The following is a 21398-nucleotide window of genomic DNA, read 5'->3' on the forward strand; positions in this document are numbered from 1 at the left end:
TAACATGTTACACAAGCATCAGACTATGAGTGTTCAACAAAATTTGGTATAGTTAAATAATAAATTTAACAAATTTCATCTACCACATATTTGAAATGTTGCCTATTACTATTTTTGTACTACATGACAATTAGGCATAAAGAATAACTGATTACAGGAGTATACAGTGGTGAAGACAGTATAGTCCTGTAGCATGACAATAAATGGTATTGGGAAAATTGGTCAGCTACATGCAAAAGAATGAAACTGGACCATTTTCTTTCATACACAAAAATAAATTCAAAATGGATTAAAGACCTAAATGTGAGGCCTGAAACCATAGAATTCCTAGAAGAGAGCACAGGCAGTAATTTCTCTGACATCAGCTGTAGCAACGTTTTTCTAGAACTGTCTCCTAAAGCAAGGGAAACAAAAGCAAAAATAAATTATTGGGACTTCATCAAAATGAAAATCTTCTACACAGTGAAGGAAATCAACTAAAAGACAACCTACTCAATGGCAGAAGATATTTGCAAATTATATATCTGATAAGGGGTTAATATCCACAATGTATAAAGAACTGACACAACTCAACACCAAAAAAAAAAAAAAAACACAAACAAACAAACAATCCAATTAAAATATGGACAGAGGACTTGAATAGACATTTTCCTAAAGAAGACATACAAATGGACAACAGGTACATGAAAAGATGAGCATCACTCATCATCAGGGAAATGCGAATCAAAACCACAATGAGATATCACCTTATACCTGTCAGAATGGCTAAAATCAACAAGATAAGAAATAATAAATGTTTGCAAATATGTGGAGAAAAAGGAACCCTTGTGCGTTGTTGGTGGGAATGTAAATTGGGGCAGCCACTGTGGAAAACAGTATGAAGGATACTCAAAAAATTAAAAATAGAAATACTGTATGATTCAATAATTCCACTACCAGGTATTTACTCAAAGAAAATGAAAATACTGATTCTAAAAGATATATGCACCCCTATGTTTATTGCAGTATTATTTACAATAGCCAAGATATGGAAGTAACCCCGTGTCCATCCATAGGTGAATGAATAAGGAAGGTGTGGTACACACACACACATACATACACACACACACACACACACACACGAATATTATGCAGCATAAAAAGGATGAGTTCATGTAATTTGTGACAATATGGATGGACCTAGACGGTATTGTGCTAAGTGAAATAAGTCAGACTAAAAAGACAAATACCACATGATTTCACTCATATGGAGAATCTAAAAGACAAATAAATTAAAAACGGAATCAGACCTATAAATACAGAGAACAAACTGATGGTTGTCAGAGGGTAGATGGGGAGTGGGACATACAGGCTTCCAGTAAAAATAAAACAAAACAAAACTGATTACAAAAAAGTAGTAGTATTTCTACTCAGTCATAGCAAGTATTTCTGGGAATTAGTTGGGAAATCATGATGAGAGACAGTTTAGAGTTTTCTCTGAAGACTCCTGGCTGTACGATGGAGGAGGCCCCGTGCGACTATACTATTCTGTAACTTAAATGCGCTAGGTCCAATAAAGCTTTTAAAAAATGTACCTCAATATTATAGTTAAAAACAAAAGGCACTTTGTATTTTGAGTGCATTCTCCCCCTAGGTGTTTTCTGAGTGGTGGCGGTTGCTTGCAAAGACCATTCTTTAGAAGTGTTTTATTTTATATATAAATGTTTTATTTATTTATCTTTTTGAGAGACAGTGGGGGAGGGGCAGAGAAAGGGAGAGAGAGAATCCCAAGCAGGCTCCATGCCCAGCACAGAGCCCTGTGTGGGATTCGATCTCATGACCCTGGGATCATACCCTGAGCCAAAATCAAGAGTCAGACACTCAACCGACTGAACCACCCAAGCACCCCCAAAGACCATTCTTGAGACAGCTGTACAGCCCATGTTGGTGGTGGGCAGAGAGGGGGTGATTCCTACATTATGGGCTAAAACACTGGCAGTTTGCGTTGAGGCACTGAGAAGGCCTGGAACACCTTCCAGGACGGCAAAGCCCGGCCAGAGCTGCAGCCACTGGGCCAAGGACACCAGGGCAACAGCTCCTGGCACTCCCCGCCTATGAGCTCTGGAAGCCTCTCCCTAGCACGCTTTCAGCAGAAGGCAGAATTATTAGGCTCTGCACAACTTAATGGCTTTCTCACCACAGGGAGGAAAATGTTGATGTCAACCTTTCCGTAATCACCATTTGCCTTGATGGTGAAACAGAGCACAACTTGAGCCCTGGAGCTTCCAAGAAAATGACCAGCACCTTTTGTGCACCCGGCTTGGCCCCATGGGAGTCAGCATGGCTGGCCTCGCCCAGATTCTTTACAACTCAGATTTTGGTGTGAAAAAAAGCCTGTATACAGAAAACAGGTGGCGAGGGAGCCAGAAAGTTGGAAATGATGAGAATAGGTTCTCTTGTGTTCCACGCCTCCTCTAGGAGCTGGTAGTGTCCTGTGGGGGTGCTCAGGCTCAGAGCTTCCTGCACGGTGTGGTAACACCCGTTAACCTGTAGGCCCTTGGGGTTTGGGAAGGGAAACAGCATTTGAATGGTGCCTCAGCTCACTGCTTGCCCAGTTCTGTGTGTTTATTTCTGCAATAGTACTTTTCCTTGCTGTAATTCATCTCAGGGACTAATGGTCAAGATGATAACATGAAGGTGTGTACACAATATTATGAGGTACAAAAGAAGGAGCATCACAGAAAAAGTGACATTGGAGGTGAGCCCTGATTTATGGACAGGAGCTCCCTGGAAGGAAGGAAAGAGGGAAGGAAGGAAATAATACAAATTATAATAGCTAATATTTATATAACACTTACTATGGGGCAGGTGGTATTCTAATTGCTTTCACATATTAATTCATTTGGTCCTTGTAGCAACTCTAAGAAGTAGGTGCTATTATGATTACCACTTTACTGATGAAGCAATTGAAGCACAGAGAGGTTAAGTAACTTTCTCTCAGTCACACAGCTAATGAGTGTTAGAGTAAGGATTTGCACCCACTCCATCCAGGGCCTGTGCTCTTAATTCCATCCAGGCAATGTGGGAGTGGGCTGAATGGGGGGAAATTCATTCCAGTCATGTGAACAGCCCTGGGTGTGTGAAGCAGAGTTTGTTTGGAGAATCTGGTATGTTCCAGATGCTCTAGATTATGGGGAAAATGGTAACAGTTGGGAGAAGGTTACATATGTTTGAGAATTTGTAAGACTGTGATTTAGGTCGTGGCATAAGAAAATATAGTATTTCTTCATTTCTAATGTCCAAGGCGAATGTAACTGAAATGATGTTAAAAAAGAACAAACAGAAACACCCGAATGACCAGGAAAAGGAAGAAGAAAAGCACATACAGAGAAGGGTAGAAAGACACTCAATGTTCTTTAGTATTTTCTAAAATTTCTAATTTTGTAGTCAGAAATATGAATATGTAAAATAAGTTTTCTTACCATAATAAAATATATATGTGTATATAATGTATGTGTATATTATACACACACACACACACATACATACACACACACATATTTGTTGTTTTCTATTTTGAAAGGTCCAGATTGACAATTCTAGTAAAAGTAACACATACTGGGAATGAAACATTCTAGAAGGGGCTAAAAAACATTGCCATATATTTACTCCAAATTATTATTATCTGGTGCAAACTTTTATAAACTATAACGTGGTGGAAATGACATTTTCAAAGTAAGTTAAATTGGGGCTCAGACCATTTATACTTTAAGCAGTCTTTTAATTTTTTATTTTTATTTATTTTATTTATTTTTATTTTACTAATTTTTAAAAATTTATTTATTTTGAGAGAGAGAGTGACCAGGGGAGGGACGAGAGAGAGGGAGAGAGAGAGAATCCCAAGCAGGCTCCATGCTATCAGAGCGGTGCCTGACACGGGGCTCGAACTCACAAACTGTGAGATCATAACCTGAGAGGAAACCAAGAGTCAGATGCTTAACCGACTGAGACACCCAGGTGCCCCTATTTATTTTTATTTTAGAGAGAGAGAGCACGAGCAGGGGAGAGGGGCAGGGGGAGAGAGAGAATCTTAAGTGGGCTCCACACTAGGTGCGGAGCTGGACCCCACAACCCTGGGATCATGTCCTGAGCTAAAATCAAGAGTAGGATGATCAACTGACACCTAGGTGGTCTTTATAAAGAGGAAGCACTTTAGGTGCTTTAAGTAAATTTCCTCCATCTTCATAAAGAAATGCTTTTATTCAAAAGCTTGAAGATGTGTGCTCACAGCACACATATAGCAGGCAAGGCTATTTTAGACGAGTTTCACAGGAAAGAGAAGTGGAAGTGCTTTGTCCCCTGGACCTCCTCTGAGGACACAAACAAATACACTGTGAGGCTGTTCCAGAATAATTCATACAACTTTACTGCTGGAATGGCTCTTGGGTTTTCATTATTCTACTGATGCTCAAAATTTCAGAATCCCAATTAAATCTCTCTCAACCAGATCACATGTGTCGCGTTAGAGATGGCATCCACTGAGAGTAATGTTCATCATCATCCCACATCTCCCGGGTGCTTTCACAAGACTCCTCTCATGGAAGGCAGGAAATAAGAACAGCCCAGCAGAGCGAAACGTGAGATCCTGAGTCCCTCTGTAAAATGCAGGCCCGGCCCAGCCTTCTACTGGCAATTCATTCCTTTCCTTTCCAGTCTGAATTTTGTCATCATCACCCCAAAGTGCCTTCAGGGCAGGGATGGCTCAAACACTCGACAGTGACATCAAGTCCAAAGCAGGAAATGACAGGTGGCAGGAGGATGTTGGCTCTCCTCCCCCACCACCCTGCCCAACAGCCAGAAGATCTGCTCCTTTTTATACAGGAGCGTAGGGGAGAAAACCACCTTTCCCCAAAGCTTGCCAAAAGCCTATTCCAGGGAAAGGGAGGATCAGTGGGCCTCGTTTCCCCCTGTTATCATCTACATGGGTGCTGTGCAGCATAGCTTTGCTGTGTGCCAATGTGGTGGTGCTGGCGACGCCCACATGGAGGAGAGTTGGAGCTCACAGCCATCGGATGAGTCACCTGAGGCTGGGCAGGCATTATTTAAAAATCTGCCTGTGTGCTTCTTTGATTATATTCCAACAGACAACAGGGGCGGGGACTGGGGGAGGAGTGAGCAGAGGAGAAAGCAGGCTGGGTGCAGACTGGGTGGCGGGAGGAGGGAGCCTCGGCCAAGGACATTTGTTGCCAGTAATCCACGGGCAGTCCTCATGTGCCTGGGCCTGCTGTAATCAATGTTGTCATTTATTTATTGACTGCATGTTCACTAAACGTCCAGCTCACATTGTGTCTCACATACACAACATAACAAAAACAGATTTCCATGTTTCGGATATGGTAACAGAGGCTCAGAGAAGGTAGGTGATGTGCTTAAGGACCCAACTAAAACAAAGCAGAGGGGGCACCATCCGTGAGGGTGATCTAGCCCTCCACAGGTAGGGAAAAGCACCCCTGTCAGGGTCCCCTGTCCCCAGTAAGGTCCCTATCAGGTCACATCTTCTGCTATTTGGCCCCAAGTCCCCATCTTGAAGGCAACAACAAGGCCAGAGGCAATTATCTCCTGAAAATCTTTGTGGCACTGTGCTATTGGTGAAGTTACCTGGGGCAGGGCCATTCTCTGGAGGGGACCAAGCTTGGCTGGTCATGAAGAGTCCAAGATGTCCTAGTTGGAGGCAGACATGGGGAGAAGGTAGGAGGCCAGGCCTTAGGAACCTGGGAACAGCATCAGTGGGATGGACTGTGTACTGGGGGCCCATCTGCAAGGGGAGGGAGGGGAGGAGAGAGCCTAGGAAACCCATCCCCTTCTGAGACAGGGCATCAGGCACCTGACTGGTTCTGAGAGGACCCCAAAGGACTGGCTTCTTAAAGCAGGCATGATGAAGCCATAGCACTGCCCGCCTCTGATATATGCCCACTATTAACATGGCAAGCAGGCTTCCTACTTATAATGACAGCATCAGCTTGGTTTTATGGGGGGCAGTTTTGCTCCATAAACTTGACCTGCTTTCATATAGAGCTTCTCATTTCCTACTCACAAAGCTGGCTGCAGGGCACCTATAATTATCATCATTTTATAGTTGGAGAAACTGGCCCCAGAGAGGAAAAGGAGTATGTGCAGGGAAACAAAAACAGTCCCCAGGTCCCTGCTCACCTAGCCCAATGTTCAGGATCATCTTTGAGAATAATTAAGATTGGGTGTTACGTCAACCTAACCAAGCCTTTAAAACTCACCTGGGCTTTGTCTTTGTAGAAGGAATCTAGATGTCCTCACTTACTAGCTTTGTAGCTAGTCAGCTCTTTGAGCCTCCTTTTCCAAGCTGTGAAATTGGGAGAGTCATTACATTTACTCTAGAACAGGGCTGTTCAATAGAAATACCACATGAGTCACAAAGGTAACAAATTTTTCCAGTAGTCACTACTAGTGCAGCAGTCATTTAAAAAGGTAAAGAAAAATGAGTGAAATTAATTTTAAAAATAGATCCACAATATTTTGATATGTAATCAATATACAAAAGTAGTAATGGAATATTTTACAGCCTTTTAACGTGCCCAGTCCACGAAATCCAGTGAATACTTACACTTAAAGCACATCTCAATTTAAACTACCTACATTTCAAGTGTTTAGTAGTCACACGTGGCTGGTGGCCTTTGAACCAGACTGGGCAGCTCTATAAGGCTGCGGTGAGCTCCAGGTGACATACTGAATGCAAGGCACACATACCTGGGCTGATGTGTGGCTAGAATACCCTCTCTGACACGCACTCTCACACGCAGAATTTTCCACATTTAAGTGGTTTTTATGAAGAAGACCCAAAGCAGACTGAGGCAAATCCAGCACCCTCCCAAACCAACTACCTTCCTCACAAGTAGAAGGAAAATGCCACCCTGCCATCCTTGGTTTCCTTGAACACAGTTCCGTTCTGCTCTCACCGAGAAACCCCTCACTCTTCCCCACCCTGCGCCCCCTCCCCTCGTTTAGACTAGCTGCGAATTCCACCCTAAATAGAAAGAGAACGCGGCCGGGACTCGGGGACCCTGCCTAGAGAGGCAGGCAGGAAAGCTTAGCGAACAGACTGAGAGCCCACTATCACTTCTAGTCTCCCTACTCCAAAGGGTACTCGTTGCCTCTCACCCTTCCGAGGAGGCGAGGACCCCTTTTGGAGGCAGCCCCTCCCCCTGGTTCCGCGACCCAGGTTTCCAGCCCCTCTCGGGTATCCAGAGTGGAAAGGTGGGTGTGGATGCAGTTTACTGAAAGACCCAGTTCAAGGGTGGGGCAGCGTCCGTGGATCGAGCCGACCGCGGCTGGCTGGGCCCGATGCCGCGACACCGCCCTTGGCCGCCGGACGAAGGTGCCGGGCGCCCTCCCTGCAGTCAGCAGTCAGGCCGGAGCGCCCCCGCACCTCGCACCGCGCCCCAGCTCCCCCTCGCGGTGCCGCAGTCCCCGCGGCGCCGCCCCCAGCCCCGCCCTCCATTACGTCATCGCAGGCCAGACCGGGGAGGGGACCAGTCCCCCCATATAAAAGGCTGGGCTGGGGGGCGGCGACTGGTCTCTGCTGCGGAGTCCGCCGGTCGCGCCGTGCACAGCTCCGAGGGCCAGCGCCTCCACCCTCTCCGCAGCCGGCACCATGCGCGAGATCGTGCACATCCAGGCGGGCCAGTGCGGCAACCAGATCGGCGCCAAGGTGGGCGCACCGCCCGGCAGGGGCTGGGCAGGGGGCGGCAGGCCCCGAGGGTGCGGACCCGGGTCAGGGGCGGCGGGACCCCAGGGTGCAGGGCAGGGGCCGGGGGGAGGCGGCGGTAGCCCGCCGGCCCGGTGGCGCATTCTCGGCGCGGCCGCCGGGTGGGGCCCAGGAAGCCACACAACCTGCCACGATGCGCGCGGCGACGCAGTTGTGTGTGCCTTTAATCAAGGCCTTTTGAAATTTCCTCGGACACGGCCCTTCTGCCAGACGTTGTCGACATTACCCTGGATGTATTACTCTCTGAAATTTGGGCAGGGGCAGAGGTCTTATTAATCCAGTGGCCTCATGTGGAATTCAATTTGTTTATTTTCCTCTATAGTTTGAATGAAAAAAATGCAATGTCATTGGGGTGACAAGCTAGAGAGACTTCTTGTCGGGTTACAAAGACGAGGATGTTAGATAATTTCCCTAATATGAGCACCATCTGGACGTGATGATACATAATGTCACAGTCTGACTTCCTGTCTGGAAGGCGGCAGGTGACCGTCCTGGGGCTGGGACTTCCCACCGCAGTGGGCGAGGCAGGAGCCAGCGTGGTGCAAGGGTGTGGGCGGGCGCCTGGACAAGGACGTGGTCTCTTTCAGAACCGCCATATTGCCCACCCCAACCTCCCCGCCCCCTTTCCTGCTGCAAATTCACAATGGAGCCTGTGCCCTCAGCGTGCCCTGCTCTGGCCACTGTCCCCAATCGGGCTCCCAGATTCCTCCTGCCTGCCCTTCCCCAACCATCCCCTGCTGGGGGCAGGGGCGACAGGCCACAGGATGTCAGTGGTAGAAAACTGCTGCCTGGAGGGCTGGGTGGGGTTTGCGCCAGGAGACATTGATCCCTGGAGGCAGTCTCTCAGGGCGGGGTCCAAGAGGTCCTTGGTCCTGGCTGGCAGGACCCGTCCATCTGCTGGGATGCTGTGACATTCAGCCCTGCCTGGGGGTGATGGCCTCCCCAGCATCCATAGCTTTCCCTAGAAGGGGATCTGCTGGGCTCACCCTCCTGGTTCAGTGCCCTTCCCAGCTTTGCAGTCTGTCGCCATAATATGGCCGATGCTCTGCAGATTTCCAAGCCCCTCTGCAGCAGCTGCTGGAGGTACAGGGGCTTGCGGCTATAGGACTCCTCCACTGTCTGACCACAATGGCCACTGTTCCAAGGACATGACAGGGAGAAAAGGGCCATCCTTCTTGATGTTTAGGATGCTAGGCCATCATGTGGGTTTTTTTTTCTCCCCAGTTTTGGGAGGTCATCAGTGATGAGCATGGGATCGACCCCACTGGCAGTTACCATGGAGACAGTGACTTGCAGCTGGAGAGAATCAATGTGTACTACAACGAAGCTGCTGGTGATTATTTCAGTGTTTTTTGTTTGGTTTTGTTTTTTTGCCCAGTCAACCTTGCTTTGCATACCGTGGCAGACTGAATGTGCTAGGAACATACAAATGCCAAAGACATGCTTCTTGCATTCATTTTAAATGTCAACTGGCAAAAATACACTTTATAGTTCCTTACGACTCCTGCATGTTTGCCATGACTAAGCATGCCATCATCTCTTTTAAAGCAGAAAAGCACCTCTGCTCACTTTTGCCTCAGATGCTAGAATTTTCTCTAATGATTCTGCCGTGAAAGGCACATAGAGCACAGTCTTGCCTGTGATTCCCTTGCCCACTGCAGGTCTAAGTCTGGCTCTGTTCCCCACAGGTAACAAATACGTACCTCGGGCCATCCTGGTGGATCTGGAGCCAGGCACCATGGACTCGGTCAGGTCTGGACCATTTGGCCAGATCTTCAGGCCAGACAACTTCGTGTTCGGTATGTAGTCCTGATCCATGGCAAATGGCTCAGTGAGTCTCCTTTCTCAACACTGTGGAAATCAACGTTCTTGGTGCTGAATGCTAAGGTGGAGATTGTGTGCCCATGGACAGCCTTGGGTCCTGGCCACTTCTCTGGCCCCTCTCTGGGCAGCTCAAAGAGCTGTCAGCCTGCAGAGGGCTTCTATGGTGGTCCTACTACAGAGCAACCCGTGGCAGTAAAGAATACTGAGCAGTAATGAACCTTCCAACGGGAAGGTTAACAGGCTGCCGGTAATGTCAGAGGGCCTGAGACAGCAGGTAACCACTTCAGGAAGCCAAAGGCCAAAGGCACAGGTTGTGACCAGAAGTGGAGACAGCAGCTTGGAGCCCATCTTCTTTTTGGATCATATTGTACCCTTGCCCTTGCCTGTTTATTAAACCTATTCACAGAAGCTTCCTGTTCCTAATTTTAAAACCAGTTGGGTTTTGTTAAACCGTCTTCTTGATCAGTTAATAACTCCATATGAATAAACTTGCTTATGATCTCCAGTGTTTTTGAAGATCATGGATGTATAGAAAATTTTCTGTAAGAAAGCATATCTAAAAGAGAAGAATCTGCAATTCCAAGATTAGTCTATAGTCAAAATGAAAGAATTCAGATTTCCTTATGTTTTAGTGTCTAATATTCTCCTTTCCCTCTGGCAGGCCAGAGCGGTGCTGGAAACAACTGGGCAAAGGGCCACTACACAGAGGGAGCTGAGCTGGTCGACTCGGTCCTGGACGTGGTGAGGAAGGAATCAGAAAGCTGTGACTGTCTGCAGGGCTTCCAGCTGACCCACTCGCTGGGGGGCGGCACAGGGTCTGGGATGGGCACCCTGCTCATCAGCAAGATCCGGGAGGAGTACCCCGACCGCATCATGAACACCTTCAGCGTCATGCCCTCGCCCAAGGTGTCAGACACGGTGGTCGAGCCCTACAACGCCACCCTGTCGGTGCACCAGCTGGTGGAGAACACAGATGAAACCTACTCCATTGACAACGAGGCGCTGTACGACATCTGCTTCCGCACCCTGAAACTGACCACCCCCACGTACGGCGACCTCAACCACCTGGTGTCGGCCACCATGAGCGGGGTCACCACCTGCCTGCGCTTCCCGGGCCAGCTGAACGCCGACCTGCGCAAGCTGGCCGTGAACATGGTGCCCTTCCCGCGCCTGCACTTCTTCATGCCCGGCTTCGCGCCGCTCACCAGCCGGGGCAGCCAGCAGTACCGCGCGCTCACGGTGCCCGAGCTGACCCAGCAGATGTTCGACTCCAAGAACATGATGGCCGCGTGCGACCCGCGCCACGGCCGCTACCTGACCGTGGCTGCCATCTTCCGCGGCCGCATGTCCATGAAGGAGGTGGACGAGCAGATGCTCAACGTGCAGAACAAGAACAGCAGCTACTTCGTCGAGTGGATCCCCAACAACGTGAAGACGGCCGTGTGCGACATCCCGCCGCGCGGCCTCAAGATGTCGGCCACCTTCATCGGCAACAGCACGGCCATCCAGGAGCTGTTCAAGCGCATCTCGGAGCAGTTCACGGCCATGTTCCGGCGCAAGGCCTTCCTGCACTGGTACACGGGCGAGGGCATGGATGAGATGGAGTTCACCGAGGCCGAGAGCAACATGAACGACCTGGTGTCCGAGTACCAGCAGTACCAGGACGCCACGGCCGACGAGCAGGGCGAGTTCGAGGAGGAGGAGGGCGAGGACGAGGCTTAAGGACTTCTCAAATACATCGTGCATCTTTAGTGAACTTCTGTTGTCCTCAATCAAGCATGGTCTTTCTATTTGTATACTATGGTGCTCAGTTTTGCCTCTGTCAGAAATTCACACTGTTGATGTAATAATGTGGAACTCCTAAAAATTACAGTATTGTCTAAGATATCTATACTAATAAAAAAGCATGTGTCTAAAACTTTGTGGTCTCTTTTTTCCTTTCAGGTAATTTTTATTTCACTAAATGCTTTTTTTGGTTTTTAACTCACTACATCTTATCTTTTTTTTTTCTTTTTTAATATTTATTTGAGAGAGAGCGTGCGCACAAGTGGTGGAGGGGCAGAGGGAGAGGGAGAGAGGATTCCAAGCAGGCTCTGCACTGTTAGTGCAGAACTGGATACCAGGCTCAACACCCAGAACAGTGAGCTCATGACTGAGCCACCAGGTGCCCTTCCAGTAAATGCTTCTGGGTTTAGTCATCTTAACAAAATTGGATTTTTGTTAAGTATTTTTAAGTTAATGGCTTCTCTGCTCTTTTAATAAAGACAGATATAAAGACATATTTTTCATTTTCACTGACCCCAAGTATTAAAGTAAATGAATCCAGTAAACATGTCCAGGAGTGAATTGAGATTTAAGGACAAAGCAAACCTTCCTACCTTACTTGCTGTAGTTCCAGCAACCCTTGTGAAAACGTAGTATGGAGGGTCGTGTTTCTCTGCTTTGAACAATGTGATAAACACAAGTAAAAAGACCAGTGAAAACTTGTACCTCTCAGATAAAAAGTACAGCATAAATTCAAGATTCAATGTACCCTGAAATAACAGTGATAAATACTCCAAATGCTTCACCTAAGATACGAAAGAAAGTAAATCACAACCAGAATTTATTTCAACTAATGGTAGAATTCACAACTTAATGTTTAAAAAATCAGATCTAATTTTTGTAGGCTTTATAGCTACAAGACTTTAAGTTTGTTTGTGTTTATTCATTTATTTAGAGGGAGTATGAGGAGAGGAGGGGCAGAGAGAAAGTATCCCAAGCAGGCTCTGAGCTGTCAGCACAGAGCAGGATGCAGGGCTTGAACTCATGAACCACAAGATCATGACCTGAGCTGAAATCCAGAAGCAGACACTTAATCCACTGAGCCACCCAGATGCCCCTAGAAGACGTTTTAATAGGTCATTATTTGTGTATGTCTGAGAGTACTTTGCAGGGAGTAGAAAGCATGGAGGTGAGGTGTGACGGGTGTGTTTCACAGGTGGCAACAGGCTGAAGCCCCACACTAAGGAATGCCCAGCTCCCAGCAGTGGGCATTTTTATTGTAAGAAGTCTTCTGCTAACTTATTGAATTCATTTGCAAAACGTAGATGCAGGTTGTGTTTGCCTTCTGGCATCAAATGCAACCTAAAAAAAAAAAAAAAAAGCACTTATGATTAATGGCACACAATTTAGTCAAACTCTTACCCTTTCTAACATTTCATGAAAATCTGAAGTGGAAAACCGCCCCTTCTTTTCGTGACTACTACTGGGGAGAAAACATAAGATACGTAATACAAACTTTCCCCGAATATAGACTTAAGGGTGAAAGCTTCTTGGGCGTTGACCTAACAGAGCACACACATGGCAACTGGAATTTGGAACTGTATCCTGTAACAAAGAGTTTGACTTTAAATCTGATGAGAGTGGGGGATGTGATTTGGTTGTTACCTAGGGAGAAAAAAAATCCATTTTAATAAGGTTGACTTTAAGAGAGAAGGTTGAGGAGATGATAAAAATACGAAATGTCCAGACTCCACTGGATTGGAACAGGTGAGCTTCTTGGGGTTTCCTACAGTGAAAGCCCAAATCAGAAATCACAGCCCCCACCAGCCTGTTGTTTAAGGCTCAAAATCACCCAGTCATTTTTGGAGGATTGACTAAGTCTGGATACAAGCCACCAGACAAAGGGCAAGTTAAGTGTTCCTTAGGATTGTGAGGGCAGCTGGAGGCGGCATCAGCAATGCTTTGTTCTGCAGCTGTCACACATGTCTTGTGGCAAACCTCACTGTGCTCATGAGACTTCTTTCAATAAGCTTTTGGTCAAATGTGGCTGGTTGCAAGTTCTTTAATAAAAGCAGTCTTCTCTGAGTTCTGCATTTATTGGCTATAAAAGCGCAGAAATAATAAAAGTTTTAAACAAAGCTTTTAGGATATAAGCAAAAGTTCAAGCTATTTTATATACAGTAACAATAGGGACATTAAAAGGGTCATACTGGGGCAAAATGCCAGTTACTACATTGCCAAATTCTCTGACCTTTCAACAACTGGGGTTTGAGAGCTCTAAGAACTTCAGTGAGCACTAAGGAGGATTTGCAGGGAAAAGGAGCTGGGGAATAGAGCTGTCCTTGGACAATGTTGGGTTCCCTGCAACTCCACCACACTGGGTGTGAGGTAGGTGTATGTAGATACACATGATAATCTACTCGAAAAAGGATATATTGTTGGCATCTTTCTGAGGCCATGGGGAAAGCTAATAATGCCATTAATAGCCAGAACACTCCAAATTCAATTTTAATGTGGTTCAGGAAATAAAGGATAAGCTGCACCAACCCCAAAGACAGGACCCCAGTTGTGCTACACAAGGAACAAGGGCTTGCAGGGATGCTCAGGGTCTCCATTTTTAGAAGGCAGAAAATAACAAACTGCAAGGATATTGAAAGGTCATAGAAGGACATGTCTAGGCTAAACTGAATGTATACTAACTGAACTCTGAAGCAGAGGGACCCCGACCTGCCAAAGCTGGACATTTTCCTTCATGGGTAGTCAAGCTGATTATCACATGCTCTGCCCTGTTGCTACAATTTTCTCAGGATTCCCAAGGAAGGAGAGACACCTACTGTGAATCTCTTCTTTTTTTTTAGCCTCAGTGATCCTGCACTATTCATTGGTAATCTCTATAGGTCTCAGGTAAAGAAAAACTAGGTCCCCTTCATTAAAAATAGTGGAGGCCTGTTTTGAGGCATCTACATTCAGATCTGCACTGGACTGTGGATAGGTGGGTGGATGGATGGGGTTATAAAGAAAATTGCTCTTCTCCTTGATACATTGTGGAGGTCATTTCAAGGTCCTTAGTATATCCTTGGCCTTTAGGTTTGACACAGGATTCACTACACTTAACACTTACCAAGTGTACCTCTTTGGGAACAGTCACCTGGACAGGCATAAATATGTAGATGTCAAGGCAATGTAGCAGTGTACTGCTGAGGGAGCTTCTCACCCAAATAACAAAAGGAACTAATCCCATGCTCTGTGTTTTCAAACAACCACATTTTCCAGGAAAATCAGTAGCAAGTCCCCCACAATCAAACACATGGCTCAGCTGGAAATGAAGGGGCCTCCTGCTTGCTGGGGCCGGCTCCTGCCTGCATTTGGCTCCTTTAGAAAAAGAGATGTGACTCTAGATCTTCTCAGCAACAGAAATGTGTCTAATCCCACAGTGTAAATTCAGTGGTGGTTTTACCTCTGCTTGAGAACACTCTTTCCAGGATGCTCTTCACAGATGAGGTGACAAAGGAGAAACATGCTGGCCCCACTATATTACCTCTCCTTCCTCAGTCTAACCTTCTACAGCTTTCAAGTTAAGCTCGGAGAGCTACAGACAGGAACAGGCAACAAGTAATGCGCTATAGTTTTTTCCTTTACTTTGGATATGATAAACCTCTACATTATATATGAACCCATAAAGTTGTTAGTTAAGTCTGAGCATTTCTGTTTTAACCAAAAACCAAAGTAGTCATTCTTTGTACCTGGAGCTCTTCCCCTATGAAAACTGGAGAGCAATGTGACTCACAGGGAGGCCTTCTCTCTTTCAGGCATTCCTCCCCAGGCCATCCAAACCTGGCTGCCAACAACATCCCCTTTCAATTCTTTATTCTCTGCTTGCTAGCTATCGATCTATCTATCCATCTATTTATTATGTTCTTTATTTTGAGAGAGACAGCATGAGCACGGGGGGGACACAGGGAGAAAAGAACAAAGGATTTGAAGCAGGCTCTGTGCTGACAGCAGTGAACCTGATGCAGGTCTCCAACTCACAAACTATGAGATCATGACCTGAGCCGAAGTCGGAGGCTCAACCGACTGAGCCACCCAGGCGCCCTCTCTGTTCCTTTTAGAGAGCCCATCTAAGAAAAGGGTGATAATGGATGGGCCATAATTTCCTTCAAGCTGGTAAAGCAGGGGTGTAGAGCATGGCCTCCCAGCCTGCATCTTCCCCAGCAGGCTCTCTCCTCTCAGCCGGAGGGCGGCCAGGCCCAAGTAGATGTTTGGGAAAGGCGGAAGTAGAGGTCTTGCTGAGAAGTTTCTTCTCTCAAATCCAACCTTGTCTCAAGCATTAGAAAGAAACAAAACTTCCTCAGAGGCTGTTTTTCTAGTAATGCCACAGCTAGGAACAGACCCCTCTGGGCTATCAGGGTCTACCAGATGGATGCTTGTAACTCGTGTGTGGAGACACAAGCCTTGCCAAACCTGGGGGATTGGGACTACAAGGGCCAAGTAGGGGCCTTCTGACTGGACTGAGAGCTTTCTTTGGGTCACAGCTGCATGTTATGGGAGGTGATACCACAGGGTTAAAGGCATGGGCAGTATGGGGTCAGGACATGTCCAGTCTAATCAACATGGGATCTATACTAGCAAGTTACTTCATCTCCTGAAACCACAATTCCTCATCTGGAAAAGGGGGATGAGTAACAGCATCTACCCCCATAGGATTATTCTGATGACAAAATGCATATGAGGCTCATAGTATGGGATCTCTGGGCACACAGTGACCAATAAATGTTTGCTATTATTTTCTTATTCTTATTGAATTGTACTTTACAATGTGCAAAAGTCCTTACAAAGGTTCTAATTATGTATGGCATATTAATGAAATGCTCTGACTTGGGAGCATAATTTATTTACATTTGGCTAACACAATCCACTCCAGTTGGAGAGATTTTACAACATGTCACGGTAAGTCTTGTCTAGAAAGGATGAGACCCCACTCTCGCTACAATGCAAAGGATTCAGCTTTGTAAGGATGAGCCTAATCCTGTTTGGAGTTAATCTTGTAACCTGACCCTAAGTGGGATCTTGAGCTGATTGCTTTCCCTTCAACCACAGCAGCAAGCAGTTAGAGATGAGGCACTAGAGGGAGCACCTGCAGGAGGAAGGGATGGGGAGAGCTAGAGAGAAAGTCATCCGGGGCAGTTAGAGGGGAGGGCACATCTCCTCTCCCCTGTCACAAATTTGGGGTTGGCCTAGAAGTGGAAGCCAAGGCAGCCATCCCTGCTTACTGTCCACCTACTCCCAGTAACCTGGCTCACTTTACCACAGAGCTAAAAACAAACCTTTGTCCTCAGCATGAATCTCTGTCACCTAGGTCAATTCATCTCACCCCTGCTCATGTGCATCTCCTCCTGGCCTGCACTGGAGGTCTGGGGCCATCTGACCTCTGATGGCCAGACTTGAAGAGCCCAGGAAGCTACAGAGAGAAGTCCCTTCCTCTCTTCTTCCCTTCCATGAGTCAGAGGACAGAACCTGGCCCACTGCCTAGACAACCTAATCACGTGTACCCTCACTGCCAGCCTGCTGACACATCCTCCAGTGAACCTACCACAGGCCAAGACCTCTGTGGAGAATGCCTGTACCTTTGCCCTCCCCACTGTGATGGTTGGTTTTATGTGTAAACTTGACTGAGCCGTGGATGCCCAGATATTTGATCAAACATTGTTCCGGGTGTTTTTGTGAGGGTGTTTTTGGATGAGATTAACATTTAAATCATTAGAATTCAGTGAAGTAGATTGTCCTCCCTGATATAGGTGGGCCACATCTAATCAGTTGAAGGTCTGAATAGAAGAAAAAGGCTGATCCTCCCCCAGTTAAGAGGAAATGCTTCCTGCCTGACTGCCTTCAAACTGAGACATCAACTTTTTCTTGCTTTTGGACTCAAACTGAAACACTGACTGTTTCTGGTTCTCAGGCCTTCGGTCACACTGGAAACACACCATTGGCTCTCTCAGGTCTCCAGTTTGCTAGATGTTCCAGCTTGCCCACTGAAGATCTTGGACTTCTCAGCTTCCATAATTTCACGAGCCAATTCCTATCCCATACAGTAAATCAACCTGTGTGTTATTTTTTTTATTTTTTTAAATGTTTTTATTTATTTTTGAGAGAGAGAGAGACAGAGCATGAGCAGGGGAGGGGCAGAGAGAGAGAGAGGGAGACACAGAACCCGAAGCAGGCTCCTGGCTCTGAGCTGTCAGCACAGAGCCTGACACAGGGCCCGAACTCACAGACTGTGAGATCATGAGCTGAGCTGAAGTCAGACGCCCAACCAACTGAGCCACCCAGGAGCCCCTGTGTGTGTGTGTTATGTGTATCCTATTGGTTCTGTTTCTCTGGAGAACACTAATACACCCACACACCTGTACTGACAATGGTGCTGAAAATCGGGTCAAGGGCAGCTTGCCACTGACCTACTCACAAGCCACACCCCAGCTGTCTCCTCGGGCCCCTGATCACCTGAACCCACAGCAGCATTCCACCCACAGAAGTGGCAGCTACTGCATACTGAGCTCCTATTAAATCTTAAATGTACAAACAAATGACAGGTATCATCACCATCTTACACACAGGGAAACAGAGGTATAGAAACAGATGCACACTGCTGAAGGGCACACACTTAGTGACAGAGCCAGCACTCAGACCTGGGTCCATCTCCTTCCCTGCCAGGGCATGTAACCACTGCTATGAAGGGTTCCAGGACTCCAACACACCAGTTCTGCTCTCCAGGCAAGACTCCATTTTCCACCTCTCCCCTTTCGTTGACATTGAACCCCAGCTCTTTGCACACTTTACCCATCATTCTTTCCCACCTGACCTGGCTCTCTGGCCCTGGTCTCAGAACATGCAGTTGGGACTCTGCACCACACTTTTTGGGACTGAGTCACCAGTCAGTGGCCCTTGTGTGCCTCTCATGGTCTCTTTCTTTCAAAGTGTACTAAGCACTTTAAAATGCACTAGACCACATCCTGGGATTGGTGCTGACATGCTCAGCAGGAGGAATATTAAATTTACACGCTAACAGCGGTAAAAAAGGACCAGGTGATCCCAAAAAGATAAGGAATTGGAGGAGGATACATCTGAGTTGCTACCTGAGGAATGAGCACACTTGGCCAGGCCACAGAAGGGGCTGAGGGCTGGAAGGGGATTCCAGACAAGGTGCTGGTCATCTGCAGCTGGGTCTGAAACCCAGACCCTCGTCTCCGCTGGTCCTCTCATTCCCAAGATCGGAGCACCTCCACAGAAACATAGGATTATGCCCTGAACTGCATCCTCTACGAATCCATATGCTGAAGTCCTAACCCCCACGACCTCAAAGTGTGACCTATTTGGATAGAAGATCTTTAAAGAGGCGATTAATGAGATCATATGAGTGGGCCCCAATCCAATGTGACTGGTATCCTTGTAAGAGGAGATGAAGGCACATACACAGAGGGAAGACCATGTAAGGATACAGGGAGAAGAACTATCTATAAGCCAAGGAAAGAAGCATAAGAAGAAATCAACCCTGCTGATACCCTGATCTCAGATTTCCAGCCTCCAGAACTCTGATGGAATAGATTTCTACTGTTTATGCCGCCCAGTGTGATACTTGTTACAGCGGCCCCAGCTGACCAGTATACACTGTAAGCACACATGTAGCTCACTCAGCTGCGTAGTCACATCCTCTTCTGAGCTGGCTCAGCCCCACTGCCTCCTGGGGCCCATCCACTGCAACCCCAAAGGGTCTGATGGGCGCCAACCTCTGCTCAACACAAATCCTCCGAAAGTGAGCCAGGGCTGACCTTGAGGGTGATGCCCAAGAAGAAGCTAGCTAGCCAGGGAGGTGGTGAGCGACATCAGGGCTTTTCAGTCTAGGAGGGAGGGCTGGATGAGCAGGGAATGCACAGGGGCTGAGGCAGAACAAGAAGAATCAAAGGGGCAGGTATGCTCCCCATCGCTGCTATTATCAGAATAGCTCTTATTTATGTTTTGTATCTTGGACTCCTGCACCAGAGTTTATTAGGAGGAACGGTTCAGCTAAAAACAAATTTTAAAACCACTGAACCTGAATGATCTTTAAGGCCTTTTCGCTTCCAAGAGAGTCTACCATTGTTCCTCACATACACATACACAAAAAGAGAGACAAATTGACATAGGAAGCAGGCCTGCTGAACAATCCTGCCCTTCCTTTGGCCTCCTTTTTTTTTTTTAAATGTTTATTTATGTTTGAGAGAGAGAGAGAGAAAGAGAGCAGGGTTGGGGGGGAAGCAGAGAGAGAGAGAGGGGGACAGAGGATCTGAAGCAGGTTCTTTGCTGAAAGCAGAGAGCCCAATGCGGAGCTCGAACTCACAAACTGTGAGATCATTACCTGAGCTGAAGTCAGACCCTTAACCTACTGAGCCACCTAGCGCCCTCCATTTGGCCTCCTTCTGAGAGAAAGGCATTTGTTTCATATGTAATACCTGTTGATATAATCTCTGAAGGGATAGACTATATCCTTAAATTTAATTATAAATGTACCTAGCAAGATAATGAAATATTAAGTTCACTGGAAACCTGCCACTCTAACCTGCTTCCCTGTTGTCAAATGGCTGAATCTCAAAGGACTCTGGTGCTCAAAGAACCCATTTTCCTTTTGTGGGGTCCAAAATAAACCACCTGTGTTCCAGGTGGGTTCGTATTCATGTCCAACATAAAGGGGTCTTTTAGCAGACGAAGATAAGAGGTATAAAATGCAAACCAGTTGAAGACAATCATTGCCAATAACACTTCACCTTCAACTCACTTGTTCCAAAGAATACTGCTCTAAAAAAAATGATCTTTCACAAAATAGTCCACTGAAATAATTAACATCTGAACGGGAAGGGAAAAATTTTTTCCCATATTGATGTATTCTGTTGCTAGGAGATGGGTTTAGAACAGAATTCCTAAATTAAACTTTCTTGCAGACTTTTATTGAACCTGGTTTTCTGAGGGAACACACTGCATTTACCATGAGCCTCAGTGTGCAAAACCTGTCATTTCTGAAGCTAAAAGATAATTAACCAGGTCAGCAAGTATATAATCCAGGCATCTTACCATCATATTAAAATAAGAGTATGTTTATGAGAGGCAGCTGTGCTGTGGGGGAAAAGTGCTATATTAGGAGGGGGGAAAAAAATCTAGGATTTGTCATTTACTAGCTATGCAACCTTAGAAGATTGCTTAACATCTCTTAGCCTTGATTTTTCTCATCTGTAAATGGGGACAATATTTTTTCATAAGTTTGTTATGAAGAGTTATTAGATATTGTATGTAAAATGCCCTTTAAAATATATAATGCTATATGGATGTAAAAATTATACAGTTTTATAATAATTATATGTTATTTTAGAATAAGAAGCATGTCCCCTACATTTAAATATTCTTTAAGAAATCTGTTTGTTGAAATGTATCATGGAATAATATGATTAAGAACAGTGGATGGCTGTTGCAACTGGGTGGCTCAGCCACCTGAGCGTCTGACTTCGGCTCAGGTCATGGTCTTGCAGTTTGTGAGTTCAAGCCCCACATTGGGCTCTCTGCTGTCAGGGCAGAGCCCACTTCAGATCCTATGTTCCCCTCCCTCTGCCCCTACCCTACGTTCACTCTTTCAAAAATAAATAAACATTAAAAAAAAAAAAAAGAAGTAGTGGATGGCTTACACCACACACAAAGATAAATTCAAAGTGGATTAAGGACCTAAATGTGAGGCCTAAAACTATAAAATCCTAGCAGAAAACACAGGCAGTAATTTCTCTGACATGGACATAGCAACTTCTTACTAATATGTCTCCTGAGGCAAGGGAACAAAAGCAAAAATAAACTATTGGGACTACATCTAGATAAAAAGCTTCTGCACAGGGGCACCTGGGTGGCTCAGTTGGTTGGGCGACTGACTTTGGCTCAGGTCATGATCTCACAGATCATGAGTTCGAGCCCCACATCGGGCTCTGTGCTGACAGCTCAGAACCTGGAACCTACTTCGTAT

The 21398-nt window shown here is 46.3% G+C and overlaps 2 protein-coding genes and 1 long non-coding RNA gene across 6 annotated transcripts in view; 1 reads left to right on the forward strand and 2 right to left on the reverse strand.

Moving 5' to 3' along the window:
• Nucleotides 1-3975: 3975 nt before the first annotated feature.
• On the reverse strand, nt 3976-7433 carry LOC131513866 (uncharacterized). 2 transcript variants are annotated; one of them, XR_009262853.1, is made up of 4 exons: nt 7171-7433; nt 6270-6355; nt 5638-5700; nt 3976-5263 (listed from the first exon to the last, which is right to left on the reverse strand). It is a non-coding gene; the product is annotated as an uncharacterized LOC131513866 (long non-coding RNA). The 2 variants fall into 2 exon arrangements; XR_009262854.1 differs by having other exon boundaries at nt 5638-5794.
• Nucleotides 7434-7562: 129 nt separating this feature from the next.
• On the forward strand, nt 7563-11519 carry TUBB2A (tubulin beta 2A class IIa). The gene is made up of 4 exons (XM_058733164.1): nt 7563-7720; nt 9002-9110; nt 9466-9576; nt 10263-11519. Exons 1-4 carry the CDS (start codon nt 7664-7666, stop codon nt 11321-11323), a joined length of 1338 nt encoding a protein of 445 aa, XP_058589147.1. The 5' UTR covers nt 7563-7663; the 3' UTR covers nt 11324-11519.
• A 670-nt stretch (nt 11520-12189) lies between these two features.
• Nucleotides 12190-21398, reverse strand: part of BPHL (biphenyl hydrolase like) — a 38527-nt gene continuing 29318 nt past the window's right edge. For all 3 annotated transcript variants that reach the window (XM_058733167.1, XM_058733165.1, XM_058733166.1), the window contains exon 7: nt 12190-12727. In XM_058733167.1, the coding sequence (XP_058589150.1) occupies nt 12674-12727 (54 nt within the window). In that variant the 3' untranslated portion in view covers nt 12190-12673. The remainder of the gene's footprint in view (nt 12728-21398) is intronic.

The sequence above is a fragment of the Neofelis nebulosa genome, chromosome 6 (assembly GCF_028018385.1).
Source record: "Neofelis nebulosa isolate mNeoNeb1 chromosome 6, mNeoNeb1.pri, whole genome shotgun sequence".
Classification (NCBI taxonomy): domain Eukaryota; kingdom Metazoa; phylum Chordata; class Mammalia; order Carnivora; family Felidae; genus Neofelis; species Neofelis nebulosa.